This window comes from Brachionichthys hirsutus, chromosome 15, assembly GCF_040956055.1.
Source record: "Brachionichthys hirsutus isolate HB-005 chromosome 15, CSIRO-AGI_Bhir_v1, whole genome shotgun sequence".
Taxonomy (NCBI): Eukaryota; Metazoa; Chordata; class Actinopteri; order Lophiiformes; family Brachionichthyidae; genus Brachionichthys; species Brachionichthys hirsutus.
The window spans coordinates 9,856,716-9,879,082 of NC_090911.1; the positions used below are offsets into that span (position 1 = coordinate 9,856,716).

Genomic DNA, 22,367 nt, shown 5'->3' on the forward strand with positions numbered 1-22,367 from the left:
AAATATATATATTAAAAAAAAAAAAAGAGACGTGGATGAAAGGGAATGTCACTAAATCAGGTGCTTTGTTTCAAACCAAAACGACATATTCCATCAATTTATCTTTGATAAAGCATCCGGAAAACATTAAATAAGTCCACCCGGTACCTTCAAAATTTATGTTTTGTCCTATCTGCCGTCAAAAACAGAACAAATGCTCAAAGAAAATAATTCACTTGGGCATGAAAAAATAAATACTTTTTCTTTAGATTTAATTTTCAATTTAAAAGTGTCTAAACTCTAAAGGCAACTACCATCTAACTTGAACTGGAACCAAACTGACTTTTTGGAAGAGAACTGGGGCGAGCCGCCTCAATTATAAGACCCGATCTCATCTAGAAGACAAATAGACAGACTCGCTAAAATAAAACTTCTGTTAGTACCTACTTTATATATTACTGACATTTCAGAATTGATCCCTCCATCTTTTTAAGTCCCTTTCTGATCTACTCATGTCTTTGGAGGCCCACCTGACCCCCCCTCCCTCTATTCAGTCGTATTCATTTATTTTGAGGTCGACAGATGAAATATTTTCCACTTACCAGTAGAAATATCTCCTCCACTCCCGACTCCTATATTACATGTTATCCTTCACGCCCGGCAACGTACATTTCTACCAAGACCCCGGTCGGACCGGTACCATCAGCCTCCTGGTGGAGGTTATGCAATTTGCACCGACCTAAACCTCATAAAAAAAATCTGTAGTTTGTGAAGCGAGTGCAACAGAACGAACGTCCTCCCAGACTCACCGAAGAGTGGACTCTTCGTCTTTTGTAGGTCGTAGCGGTCCAAATATGTATTGCAAATGTTTTAAATGATAGCTCGTAAAGAGCTAACCAACCCCCCCGCTTTCATACCCAATCCCGATACCAACATCTCCCTCCAACTAAGCTGTTGCTCCGGTACCGGTCAGTTTGAAATGCGCTGCAGCCATGAGTGATCAACATGCATCAAGCCTCGTGCAACTCAAGCTCACCAGACAAATAACGAGGGCCACATCTTCATCGTGAGATGAATGCTTTTATTAATTAGATCCACCGATCAAATGTCTAAATCTGGAAGTTTCTGACCGCAGTAATACTTCATTGTGGGTTCCATGTTTTTATCTGGCCCATGCGACTAGGTTATTATTGCAGCAGTATCACAGTGCAGAGTACGCCCCCCCCCCCCCCCCCCGACCTAACAGATGAGGTCGGGGGGGGGGGGCGTTCTGAAGGAATAGAAGAAACTGAAGATACCGGCTGCTTTGATCAAATTCTCGCCAAAAACCCTCGCCGCAGGCACTTGGTGTAGAACTGTAGCTGTGAAATGAAACGAAGAGGAAGAAAAAAAAAATATATAGCCTACAACAAAAGCCTCAGGTTCGTTTCTGCTCTGGACTCAGTCAAAACAATTTGTGTGATGTATCTTGAAGCCTGTGCGAAGATGTTAAAGTGCCCACGGGCTCGGGTTTAGAGACCGATTTGGTATTTACCGGGGAGATCAGTGTTTTACAGTTTGTCCAAGTAGTTGTCGACGGCGGGGATGCCCTCCTTCAGACCCTTGCGCTTCCGAATTTCACAGACGACCTGGGAGGGTTTGGTACCGGGCTCGTTGGGGTCTCCTGGGAGAACTTGCCAGTGGTCAAATACACACTGGGGGAAAGCCTGGCCTCCAGTGTTGCTGCGCAGGTCAGCTGTGAATCCTGGAGGCGGTGAAGAACAGGAAATTAACGTCAAACCCGCTGCGACCGTTTTCCCCAAAGAAAATGTGCGTCGGAATGAACTCAAACCCACCGAAGGACTCGTTCACGGGGAGGTAGGCCTTCACCACGAACATGGGCGTGCCTATTACTTGGGACTCCTCAAACACGTGACCACGTTTGCGGTTCAAAACGCCGTAGATCCCACCGACCACCTGCTCCGGGCACTGCGCGGACAGAGAGGGGTGAACATCAGCAATGACGTCATCGTAAACGGATGCTACAGCTAATCGGTGCCTCTACACACACACACACACCTGTATCTCCACCAGGTATATGGGCTCCATGACTCGCGGCTGAGCGGTGAGCTGGCAGGCGTACAGGACCCTGCGGGCCGTAGGTATTATCTGTCCTCCCCCGCGGTGGATGGCGTCTGCGTGCAGCGTCACGTCGTGAACGTTGAAGCGAATGGAGCGCATATTCTCCTCGCACAGAGCGCCCTGAGGGACGGAGACTGAAGGCTTAGTATTGTGCACGCACACACACACACACACACAAACGGGAGCCTGGCTATTTGCTGCCCACCTCTTTGGTTGCCCACTGGAACCCGGCCACCACGCTGTCCTTGATCTCGTTGAGGTACTGAACCCCCTTCGTCACGTCCATCAGCAGGTTGGGTCCCGTTCCGTCCGGGCCGAAGCACCAGATCTTCCTGGCTTCTCCCACATCCCATTCGTATTTATCGGCGAGGAACCTCGCGCGAGTCTTGACCTCTTGTCGAGGGGCGACGTCCCCCTTATCGATGTCTTCGGCCAGGCCGTCGGGCAAGGGACAGCACTTCATAAAGAGACGATTGTGCTTGTTGGGGGACTTGGAAAGACACATCTGTTCTGATTCTTCAGCCACCGTCTCTCTGTAAGACACGACTGGGTCTGATTTCTGGAGAGAGATGAAGAGAGAGAAACGAAGGTTCGGGTTGTCGTTTTTTTTTTTCCGACTCATCCGACTCCTGACCAACGCAACACGGACAGATCTCTCACCTTCAGTGGAATGCAGGCGTGGTCCTCCTCCAGGTCCTTCAGACAGATCTCCAGGTGGAGCTCCCCAGCTCCAGCGATGATGTGCTCCCCAGACTCCTCAATGATGCACTGCACCATGGGGTCAGACTTGGCCAGACGCTTCAGGCCCTCCACCAGCTTAGGCAGGTCAGCGGGGTTCTTGGCCTCCACGGCGACTCTCACCACGGGACTCACGCTGAACTTCATCACCCTCAAGTTATGGGCCTAACGGACACAAGCAGGAAGCTATTACACGGTACTTATTTAATATTATCCATTATTTTCAATTTCATTGATAAAAAATATCACTAAATATGGTGTCGATACTTCGTGGATTTTCACCAATCCCGGAGGGGGGGGGGCTCCTGGAGCGTAGCGCCCGTGGTGCACACACCAGTATTTGAACTACGGGAGTACGTTACTTGTTCAAAGGTGGTGATGGTCCCCGTCTTGACCAAGTACTGGTCTACGCCAACGAGACCCACGATGTTGCCACAGGGGACGTCCTCTATGGGCTCTACGTACCGGCCCATCATCAGAATGGTCCTGGATTGGAGGGGACGCAAGACGCGACTATGAATAGCAATTGCAAACAAATACTCCCAAGGGCAAGAAGAGAATCCTTAATTTAATTTAACATCGTCTTCCCGGGGCGTTCACCTCTGGATGGGTTTAATGTAGAGATCCTCCTTTTTGCCGGGGGTGAAGTTCGGACCCATGATGCGCACCTTCAGGCCAGTGGACACGCAGCCGGAGAACACGCGGCCGAAGGCATAGAAACGACCCTTGTCGGTGGTTGGGACCATCTTGGAAATATACATCACAAGAGGACCCTTGGGATCACAATTCTTAATGCCTAAGGAGAAAGAACATCCTGTGAGCGGGAGAACACGGCCGATGGAGCGCTTCGGAGTCGACCGGTGAGACGCTGCACCGACCCATGGCAGCGGCGTCGTCTACGGGCCCTTCGTAGAGCAGCTCGCAGCGGTATTTCTGTGCGGTGACCGGAGAGGGCAGGTGGATGGTGATCATCTGGAGGAGAGCCTCCCCGGCCGGCAGCCAGCGACGCATCACGGCCTTCAGCAGGGGCTTCCCCTCTTTCTGCTTGTCGTCCGAATCGAGTTTCACGTCCAGCTTCTCGATCAGCTTGGCCGTCTCCTCCCTCTTGAAATTCATGATGGCGTCGAACACCTGAGAGGAAAGGAAGGAAGGGCAAAAAAAATAAACAACAACCTCAAGTCAAACCTCAACGTGCAAAACTCTGATCTTTTATCACTAGTTTTATCGATGCTTTTGTTTTGAGAAGAAAACTTTCAACCATTTATACAGCATATAATGGTCATCAGAAAATATAAATTGTGGGTTTACGCCACTTTTATTAGCACCTTAAAGATGGGGTCCAGGACGAGCTGGCAGAAGGTGCGGGGAAGCTTCTGCCCTTCATTACCGGTGGCGCTCTTACTGAACTTGCCGGCGGCTGGGTCAAAAAACCTGCGCATGGAAGTTATTGCGCAACATTACTGTACCTGGTTTAATCATGAATATATGACATAAAAGAATGAAAAAAATGCATGTAGAGCAGCTGAAATTCACTTGTAGTGGTTTCGCTGCGGCGGCGTAACTCGTGCTTACTTGTCTCCCCACAGCTTCTTCATCATGTCTTCCACTTTCTTACACCTCATGGTCGAATCCAGCGTCTCGTATCCTTTCGTGAACTTCGCCACGTACATCTCAGCAAACTGCTTCAGGGTGAAAGCCCATCCGTGGAGGCCGGAGCCGAACCCAACCGTGCCAACAACGGGGTCAATCTGAGGACGAAACCGGCTCCGTTACAGCTCCCCCCCCAGACCGTTTTAACACGAGTTTGTGTTCCGCTGGTCTCGCAGCACCAGCCTCACCATGATGCTCCCCATCGGCCCGGCCTCATCCTCGCCGTAGGTGGAGATGATGACGTTAACGTTCTCCACGATCCGCTGGAAGGTCTGGAAGAGCGAGTCTGGCTCCAGCTGCAACTCCAGCAGAGCCCGGTCCATCTTGTTCATCATCAGAACCGGCTTGATGCGCTCGGCGATGGCCTGCCGCAGCACGGTCTCGGTCTGCACACACACTCCTGACAAAGGGCGTAAAAGTGAGAGCGCGCACGCGTGTCGGGACGGGACAACGAGGACGTCGGCAATTACCTGAGACGCAGTCCACCACCACCAGGGCGCCGTCAGTCACCCTGAGGGCAGCGGTGACCTCAGAGGAGAAGTCAACGTGACCTGGAGAATCGATGAGGTTGATGAGGAAGCCGGTGCCGTCTTTGCACTGCTTGATAAAGGCCAGGTCACTTTCCCCGAGTTCGTAGTACAAAGAGATGGCCCTGCGCAGCAGAGAGTTCACGCGTCATGAAATAAATAAGAATAAAGTGGAGTCAGAAGAGGCTCCGGCTGCTCGAGATGCGATAAACCTGACCGAAGAGCGCAGACCTCCACCAAACACCTCCGTCCCGCTATATCGTGATTCACACCAAAAACAATCCTCCTACATTTATTTTATTGATAGTTTTAGATTCCTTCACCATGAAAACAAACATTTAGCAACTGGATTCAGGTTTATATCATTATTAGTTTTGAATTTATTCACAAAAAGCAGACTTTCAGAATTGGCAGATTCTTCTGGTTCTGCTTTTGAAGGTCCAACAAATCCATTTGTCCACTAATGCTGCTCCGATGCGGAATCGCCTCGGCTATGAGACGACGCTTGTTAGCAATCGTGGTGGAACCGTTTAGATTCATGATGCAATAACCTGCATAGTAGCACCCATGTATTGTTGGATCGATCTCCCCTTAACTAGAAACGCATTCTGAAATGTGACTGACAGGTCATTGCCACTGAGACTTCCTCCTGTGCCGTTTTGTCGGGGGAGGGGGGGGGGTCATCATCTAACATGCGTCTCCCGTCGCATGTTCAGATCATTCAGAAAACATCTCCTGTAAATCAATAAACGGGTTTCGCGTCGCGCTTCTGCGTACGTCGATTTGATGGTGATGCAGCGCTCCTGCTCGTCTTTGCGCGTGTCCGTGAAGCGCGTCTCGCCGGCTCGGGACGAAGCGATGATCCCCGCCTTGGACACCAGGGAGTCGGTCAGGGTGGACTTCCCGTGATCCACGTGGGCAATCACGGACATGTTCCTGATGTTGGACTTCTTGTCCATGATGGCCCGGATCTGATCCACCGTGAAGTTCACCTGGCGGAGGGAGGGGGCGGGGAGGGGGTCGAAGAGGAGACTCGTTATTCATCCATTTACAAGCAGCCGAGCCCTGTTTAATTCATCACACACACACACACACACACACACATCCGTTTACCGCCGTCGGCCATCAGAGCTCATTTCCAAGCAGGGTTATAAAAAGAAAGCCATGCCGGAAACTGAATCCGCCGGCCCGATGACGAGCAGGAAGGAATGTGGACACCACGTGAAGACTTGTCCTTCTGGTTCATAGTCCGGCAACAGGCCGGGACAAGTCAATAACGAGCGGAGTGGATTCATTTTTAGCTCCGTCATTGTTCGTTTGTTGGAATTTTAGCATCACAAAATAACATTTGCTTCGTGGGTTGTCGGAAAACCGCGTGGATCAAATTTTGTGATCGAGATCCAGAGACATTTTTCTCAAAAGCACTCAGAAAACCACCAGGACTGTAGGGGGCGCTCGTGAGGCAGTCCAAAAAATAAAAAAGAATATGGCGTCTCAGAATAAAGGTTTGAGGTAGAACCGAAAAAAAAAAGAGAAAAAATTAATTTGGTAGTTCTAACCAGGTCTTTCTAGTCTGATCACTTTTACGGACAGAAACTATTCATGTGTTTACAAGAATACACGAATAAAGTGTTTCATCCATTACAATGAATCTGCTTTATTGTAATTCTACGTTCCATCTGGAAACAACAAGAAAAGCCACGCAACACTTGGCAGGCGAATCTGCTTCCAGGCGGCTGCTGAAACTTTACCGGCAACTTCTGCGGTTTTCTAAAATCACGTAAAATCCGAAACAAAAAAAAGTGGGGATTGTTTTAAGAACATTTTTTTGTTTGGTGGGGAACACGCGGAATATTTATACACACGTGTGTGAAATTTTGTCAATACAAAATGGCACCGCTTCCGCGTGTTTGACAAATTTAACAAATACAGAACTGTTTTATTTATTTATTTATTTTTTTACGTATATTCCAGACAAGAGGATCGATTGCAACGACTCAGAATCGATTAGCAAGGAAAATTTATAATAAGACAAAAAAGGAGAAAGAAAAATTAATCTATCAGCGTTTAACAAAGCCTACTAAAATACACTTAGTCTCATTATATAACGTGATTTCATTTGAGCTTCCGGACTAATACTCTAATAATTAATCATTATTACAGCCCTCTCTGCCGGCGAGCTGTCCGGCTTACGGGACATATTTTCGGGCTATTTCGTCGTCGGTTCCGCGGAAAAGATGATGACGCAGTCTTCGTAAATGTCGCCTACGAGCCGGTTACGGTTGCGTTCAGCGCATTCGAGCCGAGCATTCCGGGACGAGGAATTCTCTTTAAAACAACTATCTGAATTTGTGCCGTCGGAGGCTGGATGTCTAATGGCTTCGCTTCGGACGCCACGTTGAGGCAGACGCCACGTTGGGCATAGGCCACAGCCGCCACGGCTAGCATCCACCGGCTCGCTACGCACGCGTTAACCGAACACGTGCGGTAACCGAACACGCACGGAAACGCCACCCGAACACACGTAACACCGCCATAAAACCTCACACCGGAGATTGACGCGTTATTCCGCCGGCTACATGCGGGTTTATTCGGTGGGAACGACGGCCCGGCTTTCCGCTAAAGATTAAATACTACGCTGCGCGAATAGGTTCGGGTTCGGGATCAGTCTGAACGCGGTATCCACTCACCATTTTGGCTGCCTAATTTGGTTGGTCTATTTGTCGGTTTATTGCTGTAAAAATCCGCCTCGGGAGGACAGGCAGTCCCGGTAGTTCGATGGCGAATCGCTGCCGTTCCGCGGTACCGAACAGAAAAGGGCCTCCAGCAAGCAGGGGGCGCTGATGTTCAGTCCTGACAAATCAGCTTCCGGCGGAACTGGGCCCAACCCTGTTCTGAATCGAGGTGCGTTCAAGGCCACTCGGTTATACAGGTTGTCCAAGGACACCGCATACATTAGTAGTCCTAATAAATATATAATAATGGGCGAGATAAATCTGGATAATAATAATGTTTTCTTCACAAAGCATTATAAAATATGGGTTTTTACCCAAGCCTTTCAATCAATCAATTCAGTTGTATATTTTTAATGGTGATATATGCTTTCAAAATGTATGTGGCTGCTTGCTAGAACAATTTTATTGTGAAAAAAATGTGCAACAGACTGCAACACTGGCCAAGATAAGTTTCCCCCAGCAGACAATGGAGTTTACCTTACTTTATCTTTATTGCTGAATCAGAGGAAAATCCACGTTGCCAAGTGTTCATTTTCTGTATTTTGAACATTTTCGTACATGTTATTCTCAACACTGAGGTCAGATTTGTTTAATTTCCCCCAATTTATACTCTACTTAAATCCAATGAAAAAACAACCACGTCCTTTACACAAATATCAAATTCCATTTTATGTACAATATAATTTTAGGTGAAGGATTTCTCAAGTGTACCATAGTCCTCCCCAAAAAACAACAACTCCAAAATCCAAACTGTTTTAATGTTATTTGTCTATAGTTCCTCCCTGTACAGGTCTGATGAGAAAAAGCTGCAGCTACTGTTTCAGGATGTTGTAACACTTCCTCACCAGCAGAGGGCAGAGCAGGACTGTTGTGGTGTGTGGATATCTTCATTTGCAGTTTTCATTAAAAATCTGTTGGATTCTAATATACAGTTGCTGGTCGTGTAATTAGAATATCATGAAATGGTTGATTTATTTCAGTATTGCCATTCGAAAAGTGAAACATATATATTATATTCATTACACACAGACTGCTATATTTAAAATGTTCATTTCTCTTAATTTTGATCATTATAACCGACAACTAATGACATTCCAAAATCCAGTGTCTCAGAAAATTAGAATTCAGTCATTCATTTATTCATTCAGAGTCATAGAACTTCATGCTCTTATCAAACGGAACGAGGGCGGTGACTGTTGGGAGACATTGTTGTCCGGTGATCGGCCATTTAGACATTGAGTGTGGTTATTACGCAGTAATCTAAGATTTTGTTATCTTATTGGATAAGGACCTTGTGGGTGGGGTTGGTTTATTGTTGTAGGCAGGGGAAGGTGGAGATGTGTAATGCACCTCTCCTTTTCTTAAAAGAAGCCATGCTTCCTCCCCCAGGTGGGAGAGGAAGGGTTAGATAAATAAAGGGAGAGGGAGTTAGAATTCAGTATGTAGTGGGAGTCTGGTCGGGTATTTGGGCCAATAAAAGTGTGGGTTAAGGTCAGAGGGCGGTCCGGAGCATAAAGGGAGTCTGGTTGGGTTTAGGCAAACAGAAGAAGTGGTTAAAAAAAAAAAGCTTTTTCAAATGTTTAAAATATTGAATCGAATTTTATAAGCCAAAAACATAAATAAATAATCAGTACAAAATGTGATTACAATTATACAAACACGTGATTGGATGCAACTCTTCTGACCTCAGTCACAAGAAGCGTGACAGAGTTACAGTACGATTGATAGCAAATGTAATCATGCAGAAATTATCTATAGTCTGCAAACTATGCCAGGCATCGAGGGATGTACTCAGTAGTATCTGCACGTACTTTCAAACTCTCTAATCTAAAGCTGGAGCAACAGCAAAGATAGCAGCGCTGATAATGATGAGCTCTGCCATTGAGATAATAAACACATGTTTGCATGCGTGCATGTTCCTCTTTTGTAACCGTTATTACATTACTATTACTTTGCTTTAAGGAGTGCATGCTTGAAAACAGAACAAAATAGATGTTCCTCATTATGGCAGTAAAGATAAAATCAGAGTCAGAGCAATAGATGGAAAATGGACAGCAGAACTGTTGATCGTCACAAAATAACTGAGGAAATGTTTTCGCAAAAAGCCCACTTTAAACAATTTGAGAAAATTGACCTCGGATTCAGAGGGAGTGCATTTTGTAAAAGTACTGAAGAATTGATTGTGTCGCTTTGAAAGCATGAGTGGATGCGACACGCTGAAACACAAAGAGATATTTTGGCTTTTTATTTTTTGTTATTTTTTAAAATAATCTAATAATTTGATAGAAAACAAACAAAGAAAAACAGAGGAAAGTTAGAGATTTTTAAGATTAATAATAGTTCTTGCCATGCTAGAATTGAAAGCCTGGTTTAGCATAGCGAGATGTAGAACAACATTTTTGGGGGTTCCCTCATGGAAATTGGGATTCCTTATTTCTTATATGTATGTATATGTATCAAAGAACAGCTCAGGTCTTAAGAGATGAAAGTGAAACTCCAATAAAAAAGAGAAAAAAAAGATTAACCCCACCCAAACAAAACTGAACATGAAACCACCCAAGGAATTAATCCTGACTTGTCACGATGACCATTGAGATGGCTTGAGTGGTAAAGCCATTGTGAGTAATCCTTGCTTGCTGATTGGCTCGCTGAGCTTTCTGCTAAACACCGGATTGGACGGCGATCAGATGGGTCCGGGGGAACACAGCAGCCTGATATGGAATGTCAACTTTGTCCCTTTGAAACAGACTCAGGCATTCGTCCCAGACGGCGGACCCGGGACAGGAGCGCACCAATCTTGTTCGAGGGACATTTCGGCCGTATCTCAGCAGCTGCCGCTTTAATTTTGGAACTATGAACCTGACTAAAGACAAGGTAAGACATGTAATAAACATGAAAGAATATTCAGACAGAGTTTGAAAGATGAGTAATGAGCTCACTCGAGTGATCCCGAACCCGAAGGACTCCTTGAATTTTAAACCTTTTTTTTTTTCAGGTACATTGTGGAGTAGACCTCATTGACCTGTTCAGGGACTCAGATGAGATCACTGGTTGTCAAGGCAACCAACTATGGGCTATCACAGCTCATGATGTGAGTACTGCAGTCATTTGGTGTGAGCTGCTCCTGAACAGAGACACTTATGCGACCCCATTATTCCTACCACAATTTCCGAGACTCTCTTCAGGAGCCGATCCGACTAATGAGTGCGATCTATATTCAAAACATGCTGTTCACACAAACCTTAGGAGACACATGAGCTCGTCGATGTGTGTGTGTGTGTGTGTGTGAATTACTAATTGAAGACAGGATGATGTCCATCATTGCCAACAGACACTAAATCCTGAGCCAAGTACTGCTGATGACTTCCTAGACTCCCTGCTGGATGGGAGTCACTCCTCCTTGGCTACAGCCTCCCCTCTGTTGTCCCCCCGCACCACTGCCATGGACAGCAATGAGGACCCCCCAAAAGATCCCACGGACCCCCTCATGAGATCACCTGCGGAGCATCAGCCACCGCCGGGCAAAAAAACGCCCTACGTTTCCATAGGTCTCGGTAAGACCAGGTTTACAGTAGAAAACGAATACGATGCGACGCAACTGGCAAGAATGTCCCACAGAGAGCGCTAAAGCACGTAATGGTTTCAGAAATGCTACGCTAAGATGCACAAATAGTCAAGGTGAACCTGCAGCCAAGGCGTAAATTGACTTGTGACAGTTGACGGCCCTTTTAAAAACATAAAAATCAGAACATTTGTGTTCCCAGTTTTATTGTAAAGGAAAAAAAGGTTGTGTAGCTTTTTAAATAGTGACTGTCTATTTGTTGACAGCACAAAGGCAGCAGACAGAAAGGTTTGACATATAGTGTGTATTGCTTCTAAGGGGCAGCAGGGAACTGCAGTCCCAGAAGGGGGTTCTAGGACGCTACTCGCCGCCTGCACGTTTGTTCAAAAGGCTTGGATGAAAAATATGCCATATTATTTATTACCTGATGTTTTACTGCTTCAATCTGCAGAGTGGGATTCCGGGGACCTCCCGGAGCAGTTTGGCATCGCCTACTACCTCGCTAGCAAGCAAGCGTCCCCCAAGTCGTCCACTCAGACGCTGACAGTAAAAGACCTGCTGCTGTCCAACCTGGGACAACAAGTAAGCAGAGGAGAGCCGGAAAGGAGGAAAGAAGCGTTTATTATTTAGAACCAGTGAAACAAAAGGAATTTATTGTTCCCTCATACTTTCCCCAAGGATATTTTTGTCCTCTTTTCTATCCCATACTGAGAAAGCAAGAAAGAAAACAGCTTTTGCACTAAAGAAGCGGAATTGAAATATCTTCCTTGAGGTAAACTGCCCAGTGACGCACTTTAAATTGAATATTCTATCGTCCGGGTCGCAGGCACAGCAAATCCCCCAGAATTCCCCGCAGGAGCTGGTTCTTAATGAGGATGAAAAGAAGCTTCTGGCTAAAGAAGGAGTGAAGCTACCCAGCAGGCTGCCCCTATCCAAGGTACGTAAGCAACACACACACACACACACACACACACACGCACACTCACACTCATCTAACTTGAAATATGTATCCCCAGTTATATGACAGCTGCCTTTTGTTCTTTCATGGCCGCATCCTCCCGGATGGTTTCATCGCTCTGACAAGTTTGAAGAGAAGGTTTTGAAGAAGATCCGCAGGAAAATCCGGAACAAGCGCTCAGCTCAGGAAAGTCGGAAGAACAGGAGAGAATACGTTGATAGTCTGGAGGGAAGGTGAGAGCTCAGAATCCCCGGTCAAAATCCCATCACACGCTGAGATGCATCCAGGTGTGGCTGGGGGGTTGTGGATTTTGGGGGACAGAGGTCAGCAACCCTTCACCCTATGGATGCTACTGACTGCAGGGGAGCATTAGCATTCATTAAGGAAATGCTAACGTTCCTGCATGGGGAGATTTGTTTTCCTTTAATCATTCAGAGAGGATAGAGGAACTTTAAATATCAAAGAGTCTGGCTTCAGCATCTCATTCAAGGTCGGGGCATGTTGTATCCCAACAGCAGAAAAAAATAATAATGATGAGACAAGCAGCAGGGAGCAAGTCAGCATTTTTCGGTAATTATTTCAGCGGTGTGGAGACTATCAGTAGGACATCATTATCCGCCGTTGGCTCAGCCGGCCTTGATGGGGGGGCGTTGGAGTGCAGAACGGGGTGCGAGACAGCATTCATGTCAAGGATATTAAAAGAGAGGGGAACAAAAAAGGAGACAATGCAGAACCTCAGCCCAGTGCCATCTTTCTTTCTTCCTTCATCTTAACCCCCCCTCTTGCTGGGTCTTTTTGCAGGATGGCTGCATGCAGCGCTAACAACTTCCTGCTGCAGAGGAGGATCCAGGAGCTGCAGGAGACCAACAAGTGAGTCGAAGAGGACAAGAACGGTTAATTACCTACTGCTTTTAATAAAACTGAAACAGGGAAGGGTTGTTATTAATGTGTAATAATGACTTGGAAGCATTCATTCATTCATCAATTAACAAAATGACCTTGTGTGAAAACAGTGAGTACGAGTGCCTTGATGAGTATGTGCATCATACATGGCTAGAAGACTGGAGGTAGAGAGGAATGTCCCCAGCATCACTCTTATCTGTCTTTTCTCCTCTCTGCTCTGTCGTGATTTTGTTTGTCCCTGCTCTCCAGAAACTGGCAGCGTGTTGAAGAAAAACTTAAAAACCTTCCTGCAAAAAGAGAGAACACAGAGACCATTGATTTTTTTTAAGTTCTGTGTTCCGGCTATCTTTTCCCCCCCTCTTTGTTCCTGATCCAGAGAGCTGTGGTCTGTCTTTCAAATAAAATGTGCGAATAAAAAGGTTTCCTTTTTGAGTGCTGCTCTTCTTTTCCCAATTCCAGTTTCCAGTGGTCACAGATGCTGGAAAAATGATGAACTGCTAGTGTCCCTCATGTGAGAATTTCACAGGCCCTTTCATCTCCCTCTCTGCCTTTCTATTGCAGCGTTCTGATGGAACAGCTCAGCCAGCTGCAGGCGTTCCTCCCCAACAGATCCAACAGGACAAAACGCAGCGGGACCCGCATCCTGGTGAGATGCAACACATCACGTCAAAAACAGAAAGACTTGAGTCGCTGATGAGCCCCGCTGAGTTAATAGACGTTTGAACAGCATAGGTTCTTCCGATTGACTCATGTTCTTCTTCTTCTGTGCTTTTTGCCTTTCATGCCCAGATTCTCCTGCTCTCCTTCTCCCTACTCATTTCTTCAAATCTCCAGCCAAAACTGTACAGCCACCAGAGCCGGAGAGGCCACACTCTGGCCACAGGTCTGCCTGCATGCACACACACACACACACACATTTTCTCCCTCTCTCTGATACACTCCCTTCATCATATTTCTACCCCACAGTGGCATCACACTCCCTGCACTCATTGAACGACGTGCCAGAAGCCTCGGCCCTTCCAGTCCCTCCTGCCTCCAGCAGATTAGAATACCTTTGGATCCCGACTGAGAACCGCTGACCTGGGAGTCTGGGACCGGTCTCCGAGCGCAGACTTCTAAATTCTTGTGGTTTCTCTCTTGCAAAACACCCAAATGAGAAGCTTGAAAGCGTTTCGGTGGCTCTTTGACTGTGTGAGACGTGACGGTGCGTTTGCCATGCAGAGCACGCAAACTGTTGGTCTATTTTATTTCCAGATGCTCATGCTCCTGTTGGAGCAGAAAACAAAGAAGTGGCCGAAACCACACAGGCAATCAGACTCCTCAGGAGTATTAGCATTCTCTTTATGAACGCTAATACTCCCCGCCAGTCATGAAACCTGACTAATAAATCCTCAGGGGTCATTAGCATCAACAATGTTCCCTCAAAATGTCATCACGAGCCATCTGGAGCCATCTGTATCTTTTGCTAACAGTCAAAGAGACAGACAGACAGATAAAAATGGCAGTAAAAACATAACCTTGTGGAGGTATTAAGGAAAAGTGCATGATGTTGGACATATAATTTAGCCCCGCGTATAACATCTGGTCCCTTTATATCCCCAGAGGTAGAACATCCAAAATCTAGTTCTGTTGCAAAGCCTTTATGAAGCTGAAAGATGTGTGTAAATGTGTCGACACAGGCATATCTAACACACAAAGACGTTTAGAATGTATCCCTTTCAGCCCCTTTCTTTTCTATGAATCACGAGCCAAGGTGTGAACAGCCTATACCAGCAGTGACCTGCGTGAAATGCAAATCAAAATACGTTTCTCGCTCTGGATCTCTCAAAGGACCGGAAGCTTTCTGAATTCTAATTCTTTCCTCAGATGTGATTCTTTCCCAACAGGAGTGTTAGGACAAATCCTTTTACGCTGAAGAACCCTTTCTGAACATAACACTGTGTGCAGTTTGCATCATGTGGAAGATTACTAGCAGATGTATATTTGACAATAACAGCAGAGGCTGTGATCAAATGGATCCTTCAAAAAGGAGGAAAAATACACCGTTAAATGCTGACTATGCGACTGAGTGACTCCAGACCAGAAGATCGAAGCTGCAAGCATGCAGGTATGCAATTTAAAGCCCATGCATCATGTCATCAATCAACCTGACAGCCAAGACAAGCCAGGAAATATTGTTTTGCATTTCATCAGATGACTAAATAAATAAGTCTTTTCCTTATTTATCCATGAACAGGTACTGATAAAAAAAACAAATATATGTAGTTCAACATTATAAACAGCAGGTATTCCTGCTGTGAAAATCAAAGTATACTATTATTTTATCCCATGCCCATGCCCAGGCAGTGCGCCATCTATCGGTGGAAAAGAGCATCAGCAGGTATAAAAGCCTCCAGTTCAGGCTGCCTGACAGCAGCGTGGAAGGAGGAGGAAGCAGCATCACCGTGGACTCAGACAGAAGGCTCCCAAGTCGGTTGACGTGGATTAAAAAAAAAAAAAAAGAGGGGGGGTGGAGAAAAGAAAATGTATTTTGGCTGACCTGGGACCTGACCTCACTCTAATATAAATATAATGATCTTCCTCTGACACATTGAACGAGGTCCAACGCGGGGGGAGGGAGGTGATGCTGGCGACCTCCTCTGCGCACTCAACCCCTGGAAGTTAGCGGAGGAACTCGCTCCTGCTCCTCCACCATGCAGAGCAACATCAGCAGCAGCGCGTCCGGACCGCCCCCCCATCAGAACGCGTGCGGCGGGGAGGATGAGGGCGACATCTTCAAACACCTGAGCCCCCCAGGAGGAGAGTCGAGCCTCGCATCCTTTAACCTGTCGCTGAACTGCTGGCTTCACATCCTCGCTAAGGAGAACTCGCTGGAGCTGCACGGAGACAGCGCAAACCTGGCAGTAGGTTTTTATTCAGCACGCTTAATTGTATTTTTATTTTATTTCTTTAGTTTTTTTTGTATACTTCAGTATTTGATGAAAGAAAGTGGTGGGAAGTCCTGTGTTTTGGTTTGTTATCATGTGATCCCCCTCATTTGTTTGTTTGTCAATAAGATATCATCACTTTTATATTTTAATACATGTCAAGAAATAAAGACGTTTTCTTTTTGTATTTAGATATAATTGTCGAGTCAAAATAAAAAAGAAATGGATGATTCATGATCATCTGGATCCGGTTCTGGATCTGAATCATCAATTTATTCACGTCATAAATTATATTGGTTTGTCGTGATGATGACGTCTCACACGCAGATAAAGTTGCACAAGCTCCTTTGATGAATGCTGGACATGTGATGATGTCACGAGGGTGAAACCAAACAAATTATATTTAAGTAGAAGAAAAAAAGAAAACATATAATAATTGTTAAACTGCTGATGATAAACACAATTGAAAATGCAGCGTCCAATTAAAGTTTAAAGAGAAACTCTGCACAGATAGGACTCGAACCCGCTACCTTCTTGCTGCCTAATATAATATAAACTAACATATGTTATTCTAGCAAAGAAAATGCTTTAAAAAAAGAAATCAGGTAGTGAGTCTCCTATGAAAAGCGGTGCTGATTGTATCCGGCAGGTGCGAGTTCTCATCGCCATGGTCTACCTGGTGGTGTGCGTTCTGGGGCTTGTGGGTAACCTCCTGGCCCTCTTCCTGCTCCACTCTCACCGCCGGGGTCACCACATCTCTTCCATCGACTGCTTCGTGATGAGCCTGGCGCTGACGGACCTCCAGTTCGTGCTCACCTTGCCCTTCTGGGCTGTGGACACCCTGCTGGACTTCCACTGGCCCTTCGGCTGGGCCATGTGTAAGATCGTGAGCTCGGTCACCACCCTGAACATGTACGCCAGCGTCTTCTTCCTCACGGCTATGAGCGTGACCCGCTACCACTCCTTAGTCACCTCTCTGAAGATGGACAGCCCCAGGAAGGCCACCACTCGGGCCAAAGTGGCCAGCGTGGCCATTTGGATGGTGTCGCTGGTGGCCACGCTGCCTCATGCCTTCTACTCCACCACAGTCCAGGTTGTAACTCCGCCTGCTTTGATTTGCACGAAGCCACATGCTTTCAGTTTTGGATTAACAATCTCTTACGATTGTTGCTTCTCCATACAGGTTTCTGCAGACGACGAGCTGTGCTTAGTGCGGCTCTCGGACTCCGACTCGGGCCACTGGGATCCTCAAGTCCTCCTTGGACTCTATCAAACACAGAAAGTCCTCCTGGGGTTTGTTGTCCCCTTGATTATCATTTCTATGTGCTACCTTCTCCTCCTGAGGTTCATCCTGAACCGGCGCGTCGTCGCCAGCGTGGTCGTCGGCAGCGTCGCGGGGATGTCGGAGTCTGAGAAGGGACGTCAGCGCCGTCGCTCCAAAGTCACCCGCTCCGTCACCATCGTGGTCCTGTCCTTTTTCCTCTGCTGGCTGCCCAACCAGGCGCTCACCCTGTGGGGCGTGCTGATCAAATTCGACTTGGTGCCCTTCAGTAAAGCCTTCTACAACGCCCAGGCCTACGCCTTCCCCATGACAGTGTGCCTAGCTCACGCAAACAGCTGTCTCAACCCGGTACTCTACTGCCTGATCCGAAAGGAGTACCGAGCTGGACTGAAGGCGCTCCTGCTGAGAGTGTCGCACTCCATCCGAAACGTCCTCACCCTGGCTCTGAGAGGCAGGCGGGTGGAGGAAGCACCGCCGAGCCTGGTTATGATGCACCAAGACAATATCTGACTTTGCGTCCGCAAAAGGAAGCGTGAGACAAATCGTTTGTGTGTCTGAGCGAGCTGAGAATATTGTGACGCTGCAGCCAGCATGCAGGATAGATTAGCTTAGCTTAGCATTGCATTGCATAGGGAGAGGCAGCTGGTCCGGCCGTCCCACAATATTTTAATCTTCCCACTCAACTCATTTATTTGAATAAAAAAATCGTACTTAAGTACGGTACTCAGATGTGTGTACTGTATTTGCATTTGTATTACGTATACTTGGTGGAGAAAAAAAAGGCAAATGGAAACACTGTGCGGGTCGTTTTCTTGCCTCTGGATTTTAGCATCCTGGAGATGTCGTTACCCGGGAAACGGGTCTGTTTTCGTACAAATGGCAGAAACAAATGTTCATTAGTGAGCTTTATAGATGTTGGAAGGTATATTCCTTTGGCTTTGGACAAACAAAAGGCAGCAATTCTCAAGGCCAAAATGATGTTTCCTTTGTTTTGTTTTCGTGAAGGATTTATGATGACTTCTCATTGAATCACATTTCGGCTCAATTCTTTTATTTGCTTACTTTCTTTAAACTTGTTATTTTTTTGTGTTGACCAGCCCAGTCATTATACAAGAAACACATAAACATTTATAAATTTCTCTGACCAAAATAACCAAAATATAAAATGAGCCTTTTCGTGCAGAGGTAGACAAAAACAGCGATTAAAGGGTAAAACCATCTCAAACTCCCACACACAGATAATCCTATGGAATGCTTATTATTTATTTGTCTTATTGTTGCTAACTCATTCTTCATTCCTTCATGCAAAATAACTTCCAGAATAAACAACTCAGAGCCGGCAGACAACATGGTAGACCTTTCCTTATCTGTCTCCCTCACTGTAACACTGTGAATTGTTTTGTGTCTACACGTATGTACTGTGACATTAAATAAAAAAAATAGACAAAAGAACCAAGTGATGTGTCTGGAAAGTAAATCTCATCTGTCGTCACAGCAACGGCGCGATCAGGCGGGCGACGGCAATGAGCCAACCTGCTCCACATTTTTACCCTTTTGCAACCTTTAAAGTTTGAACAAGGATAACAATCTCCAGCTGCCCACAGAGCTGGCATGTAAATACCACACACACGCACGCACACACACACACACACACACACACACCTCCCATTGCGGGCCGCTCAGGTAGTAATTGCTTTCCAATCAGAAGCCACAACTCCAATTCATTCAATACATTCTGTTCCAGGTTGAAAGCAAGTAGGCCAACTGTGACAGGGCAAAAAAAAAGAATCAATCATTTTCTTTCCGAGCCAGCTCTCGTTCAGCCTGCTGCAGTTTTCTGTGTTCTTCGCTGTGTGTTTAAAAGTTTAATCCCTTTCCCTTCCCTCAGATGAGGCTGATTCATGTAATCCTAGCAATGAGGGAGCAGCTCTTTATTCCAGAGCTGTATCACAAAATCAAGCAGCGCAGCGCCCAGTGCTTCATGTTCATGCACAGGACCGATGAAGAACACTTGAGGAAAGCGAGCTGCGGCCGTATGCATCTATTCCAGGAAGAGACGAGGGGTGGGATGAATGATGAATATGTGAAGGCATGAAAATGGGTCAGGCAGGAAATCGACGAGGAGAAGCAGCGTCGATCGCCACTGGGAATGTTTGTCATTTACAAAGTTAGCTTTTTGAGAGTCTCCTGCTCTCCATCATGATATTCAATTCATCAACACAAGATGCACGTGCAGAGAAAGATAAGAAATATTTTCAATGATATTTTGGCAAAATAGAAATTAATCTGTCGGCATGTGTGCAATTCAACCAATCACATCATCTGAAATGTCCTCAATTATGAAGGCAGGCCTTCCAAGGAAAATTACACGTCATGTTGAAATTGATCTGTCATATTGATATATTAATGCAGTATTAATGATTTAATAGGCTCCATTTTAACATTCAACTGCAGAGAATGTATTCAGAAGGAATCACAATTATGGAGAATAGATATCCTGTTTGTCGTTTCATCCTCGTGTGTTTTAAACCCGTCGATGGATTAACCTTGAGACCATTACAAGGAGTCGGTGGGAGGCGAGGCTGAAGTAAAAAAACAAACTCTTGTATGTTTGTGGCTGCAACCAGTACCAGTAATTGGAGCGACCATGAATGTGCCTTTTTCTTCTCTCCCACTGTTACGCTACATTCAAGGAAAATCTGAGCATTCGGTCAAAGCGTGCCTCATCCTCTCTGACAACAGAGCCACGTGGATGGACTCAGAGGTTGAACCACCTCTGCTCACACCACTCATTCATCAGTTCCAATTGGACGAACAGGAATGTGAGTAATTCTATCACCGGGTTTAAACGTGTTAAAAATCCTATTTTCTCCCGAGATCAACCTCAGAGCAGAACCTGAAACATTACTGGTGATTTTTTTTTGTTTCAAACTCTCATCAAAATTTGAAAACCAAGTTGAATTTAATTTTTCAGTTACAAACAACAACAGAATGAGGCCACTGGTCACTGAACTATCCCAACTGGAGGAAGGGGGATGTGTTCAAGTCCGATGAAACATGACTCGTTAAAATGCAGCATCTAACTTTAGTTTTATGTGTTGGAAATATTCATTCCGTTCCCTTCCTTTAATCTCAGCATTGGAGTAATGCAGACAAAAACCTCCAATATCACCATGAAGCATCAGTCAAAAGCTGCCATGTTGCAGAATTACACGCTACTCGGCTTGATAATTTTTGCAAAGTACAAAGACACGTCTCTCAAGAGAATATCCTCTGGCGGTCATGAATTGAAATGAAGCGGTTAGTGATTAAAGCGTTCAGATACGTCACGAGAGAAGATGAGATTCGTGTTCTAGTCAGGGAGAAAATTCTGAAATGATTAACTTCACCATTAAAATCATTCCCACCTGAGAATATAAAAAAACAAAGTACAGTATCTCTCCATCTATTGGGCTTTATAATGGGAACCATCAAAACAACGTCCGGTCACTCCTGGCAGATGGACTCAAAAGGTCAGTCCGGTAACGTCCCCTTTGGAGACCGGTGAGGGGAGGCTTTTATTTGAACAGGAAAGTATTTAAAACAATTACTGCTGTGACTTTGAATGTCTTCAGGCTTGTTGAGAAAACAGGCAGGACATCGTGTTCTCAGAAAGTTGAAGCCTTCATTTTTTTTTTTAAAGCATCTTCCTCTAAGATTTTTTTTAATCTCAAATACAGCTCTGTGGCTTTGACCGTTAATCAGGCTCCAGCGCTCTTCCTCAAAGACCCGCTCAAACCGAGTGGGGGGGGGGAAGCATCTGCAAAAACGGGAGTGCTGTCGATCCACTAATTTCTTCAATGAGATTTGAGGACAGCTTCCGATCAACCGAACGATGATGCAGTGTGGTGTGTCCATGCAGTCGTATGATAAAGTCCTTTGGGTTTTTGTCAGACTGGGCAAAAGGTGCCTCTGAAAGATGCTCAAGGTTGCATGATGGGAAATGTAGGAAAGATAGATAAAGGAAAATCTGTGTTTGGTAAATCCAGAATGTTCAATACCTCATAAATCAATTCAAGGCATTAAATTTCGGTCAAGATGAATCTGTGGACTCACTGAATCACCGACGCCTTTAAATCCCAACATTAGATAAAAACATCACAGAAAATAAAAGCAGGGACTCGAAGGGCCGAGAGTGAATCTGGAGCTCATTAAAATCGCTGACGACAAAGTGAAGAGATAAAAGAACTTTAGTACACTTCAGTTCAGACCCAATAAGTAGAACTCGGGAGGATGAAGGTTTAATCAGCAGCAGAGATGCAGAATGGAATTATAAAATGTCAAAAGTATAAAAAAAACCTGAAATATTAGGTTAAGAGCAAATAAACAGTGAATGGCATTTTAACATCTGTGCTTTTGTCCTGAGAAAAAGGAACACATTTTCCTTCAACTGCGACGCTGCTTTTAAAAGGCGAGTGGGGGGAGGGGGGGCTCGACTCACTCATTCTCAAAAGGAGGACATCAAACGTCTCCGAAACAAAGAAGCATTCCGATCCAAAGACATTTCTGAACAGGACAAAATGAGATTTGCTGAATCCGACTCGACATTAGACTTTTCTTCTGGTGAAGAATTAAACCAAGGTGTCCGATGTCAGAGGACCCAGTTTTAAATAAAGCTTTTAATGAGATGCGTCACCTATACGTTGCATCACTTAAAGCTTTATTCCTAACTCTGTAAAACTGCTGGTTGGATATGAAACATAATTTGCCGTTTGACCGGGAAAAGAAAAGAAAAGTTAACGTAACGTGGACAGGACGGCGGATATGCTGCCTTCTTACCCCGGGTAGGATCAGGGTTGTTCTGTTTAAGGCTTGAGGAGTGCGTCACGTCCGAGTCTGTCGTGCCTGTGAGGGGAATGAACGAGGCCCGCGCCGCAGGACAGGAAGAGTCTTTGTGGCGTGCGATACAGAGAACCGAAACGTTCGGGAAGGGTTCGTTCTGAAAT

General features: G+C 45.7%; 3 protein-coding genes across 4 annotated transcripts; 2 read left to right on the forward strand and 1 right to left on the reverse strand.

The window, feature by feature from the left end:
- Nucleotides 1-1,039: 1,039 nt before the first annotated feature.
- Nucleotides 1,040-7,826, reverse strand: eef2b (eukaryotic translation elongation factor 2b). 2 transcript variants are annotated; one of them, XM_068749273.1, is made up of 15 exons: nucleotides 7,706-7,826; nucleotides 5,793-6,007; nucleotides 4,959-5,140; nucleotides 4,677-4,888; nucleotides 4,411-4,586; nucleotides 4,164-4,269; nucleotides 3,717-3,969; nucleotides 3,439-3,634; nucleotides 3,201-3,324; nucleotides 2,761-3,003; nucleotides 2,306-2,659; nucleotides 2,038-2,220; nucleotides 1,815-1,947; nucleotides 1,514-1,723; nucleotides 1,040-1,340 (listed from the first exon to the last, which is right to left on the reverse strand). In XM_068749273.1, exons 1-14 carry the CDS (start codon nucleotides 7,706-7,708, stop codon nucleotides 1,530-1,532), a joined length of 2,574 nt encoding a protein of 857 aa, XP_068605374.1. In that variant the 5' UTR covers nucleotides 7,709-7,826; the 3' UTR covers nucleotides 1,040-1,340; nucleotides 1,514-1,529. The 2 variants fall into 2 exon arrangements, with proteins under 2 accessions (XP_068605374.1, XP_068605373.1); XM_068749272.1 differs by having other exon boundaries at nucleotides 1,040-1,723.
- Nucleotides 7,827-10,603: 2,777 nt separating this feature from the next.
- Nucleotides 10,604-14,252, forward strand: LOC137904715 (cyclic AMP-responsive element-binding protein 3-like protein 3-A). The gene is made up of 10 exons (XM_068748918.1): nucleotides 10,604-10,624; nucleotides 10,746-10,841; nucleotides 11,082-11,304; nucleotides 11,764-11,894; nucleotides 12,139-12,249; nucleotides 12,397-12,503; nucleotides 13,072-13,140; nucleotides 13,735-13,819; nucleotides 13,963-14,056; nucleotides 14,140-14,252. Exons 1-10 carry the CDS (start codon nucleotides 10,604-10,606, stop codon nucleotides 14,250-14,252), a joined length of 1,050 nt encoding a protein of 349 aa, XP_068605019.1.
- Nucleotides 14,253-15,866: 1,614 nt separating this feature from the next.
- On the forward strand, nucleotides 15,867-17,892 carry LOC137904756 (relaxin-3 receptor 1-like). The gene is made up of 3 exons (XM_068748959.1): nucleotides 15,867-16,076; nucleotides 16,750-17,193; nucleotides 17,284-17,892. Exons 1-3 carry the CDS (start codon nucleotides 15,867-15,869, stop codon nucleotides 17,890-17,892), a joined length of 1,263 nt encoding a protein of 420 aa, XP_068605060.1.
- The last annotated feature ends 4,475 nt before the right edge of the window (nucleotides 17,893-22,367 follow it).

Excerpts from the sequence above, each read along its gene's own strand:
- LOC137904715 (XM_068748918.1), top strand. The coding sequence starts at position 10,604 with ATGAACCTGACTAAAGACAAG. Across the intron at positions 12,504-13,071 it reads GTTGATAGTCTGGAGGGAAG|GATGGCTGCATGCAGCGCTA; the intron begins GTGAGAGCTCAG and ends GTCTTTTTGCAG. Across the intron at positions 14,057-14,139 it reads AGGCCACACTCTGGCCACAG|TGGCATCACACTCCCTGCAC; the intron begins GTCTGCCTGCAT and ends TCTACCCCACAG.
- eef2b (XM_068749273.1), bottom strand. Across the intron at positions 4,587-4,676 it reads GGCCGATGGGGAGCATCATG|ATTGACCCCGTTGTTGGCAC; the intron begins GTGAGGCTGGTG and ends TTTCGTCCTCAG. Across the intron at positions 3,635-3,716 it reads AGACGACGCCGCTGCCATGG|GCATTAAGAATTGTGATCCC; the intron begins GTCGGTGCAGCG and ends CTTTCTCCTTAG.
- LOC137904756 (XM_068748959.1), top strand. The coding sequence starts at position 15,867 with ATGCAGAGCAACATCAGCAGCAGCGCGTCCGGACCGCCCCCCCATCAG. Across the intron at positions 16,077-16,749 it reads GAGACAGCGCAAACCTGGCA|GTGCGAGTTCTCATCGCCAT; the intron begins GTAGGTTTTTAT and ends TGTATCCGGCAG. Across the intron at positions 17,194-17,283 it reads TCTACTCCACCACAGTCCAG|GTTTCTGCAGACGACGAGCT; the intron begins GTTGTAACTCCG and ends TTCTCCATACAG.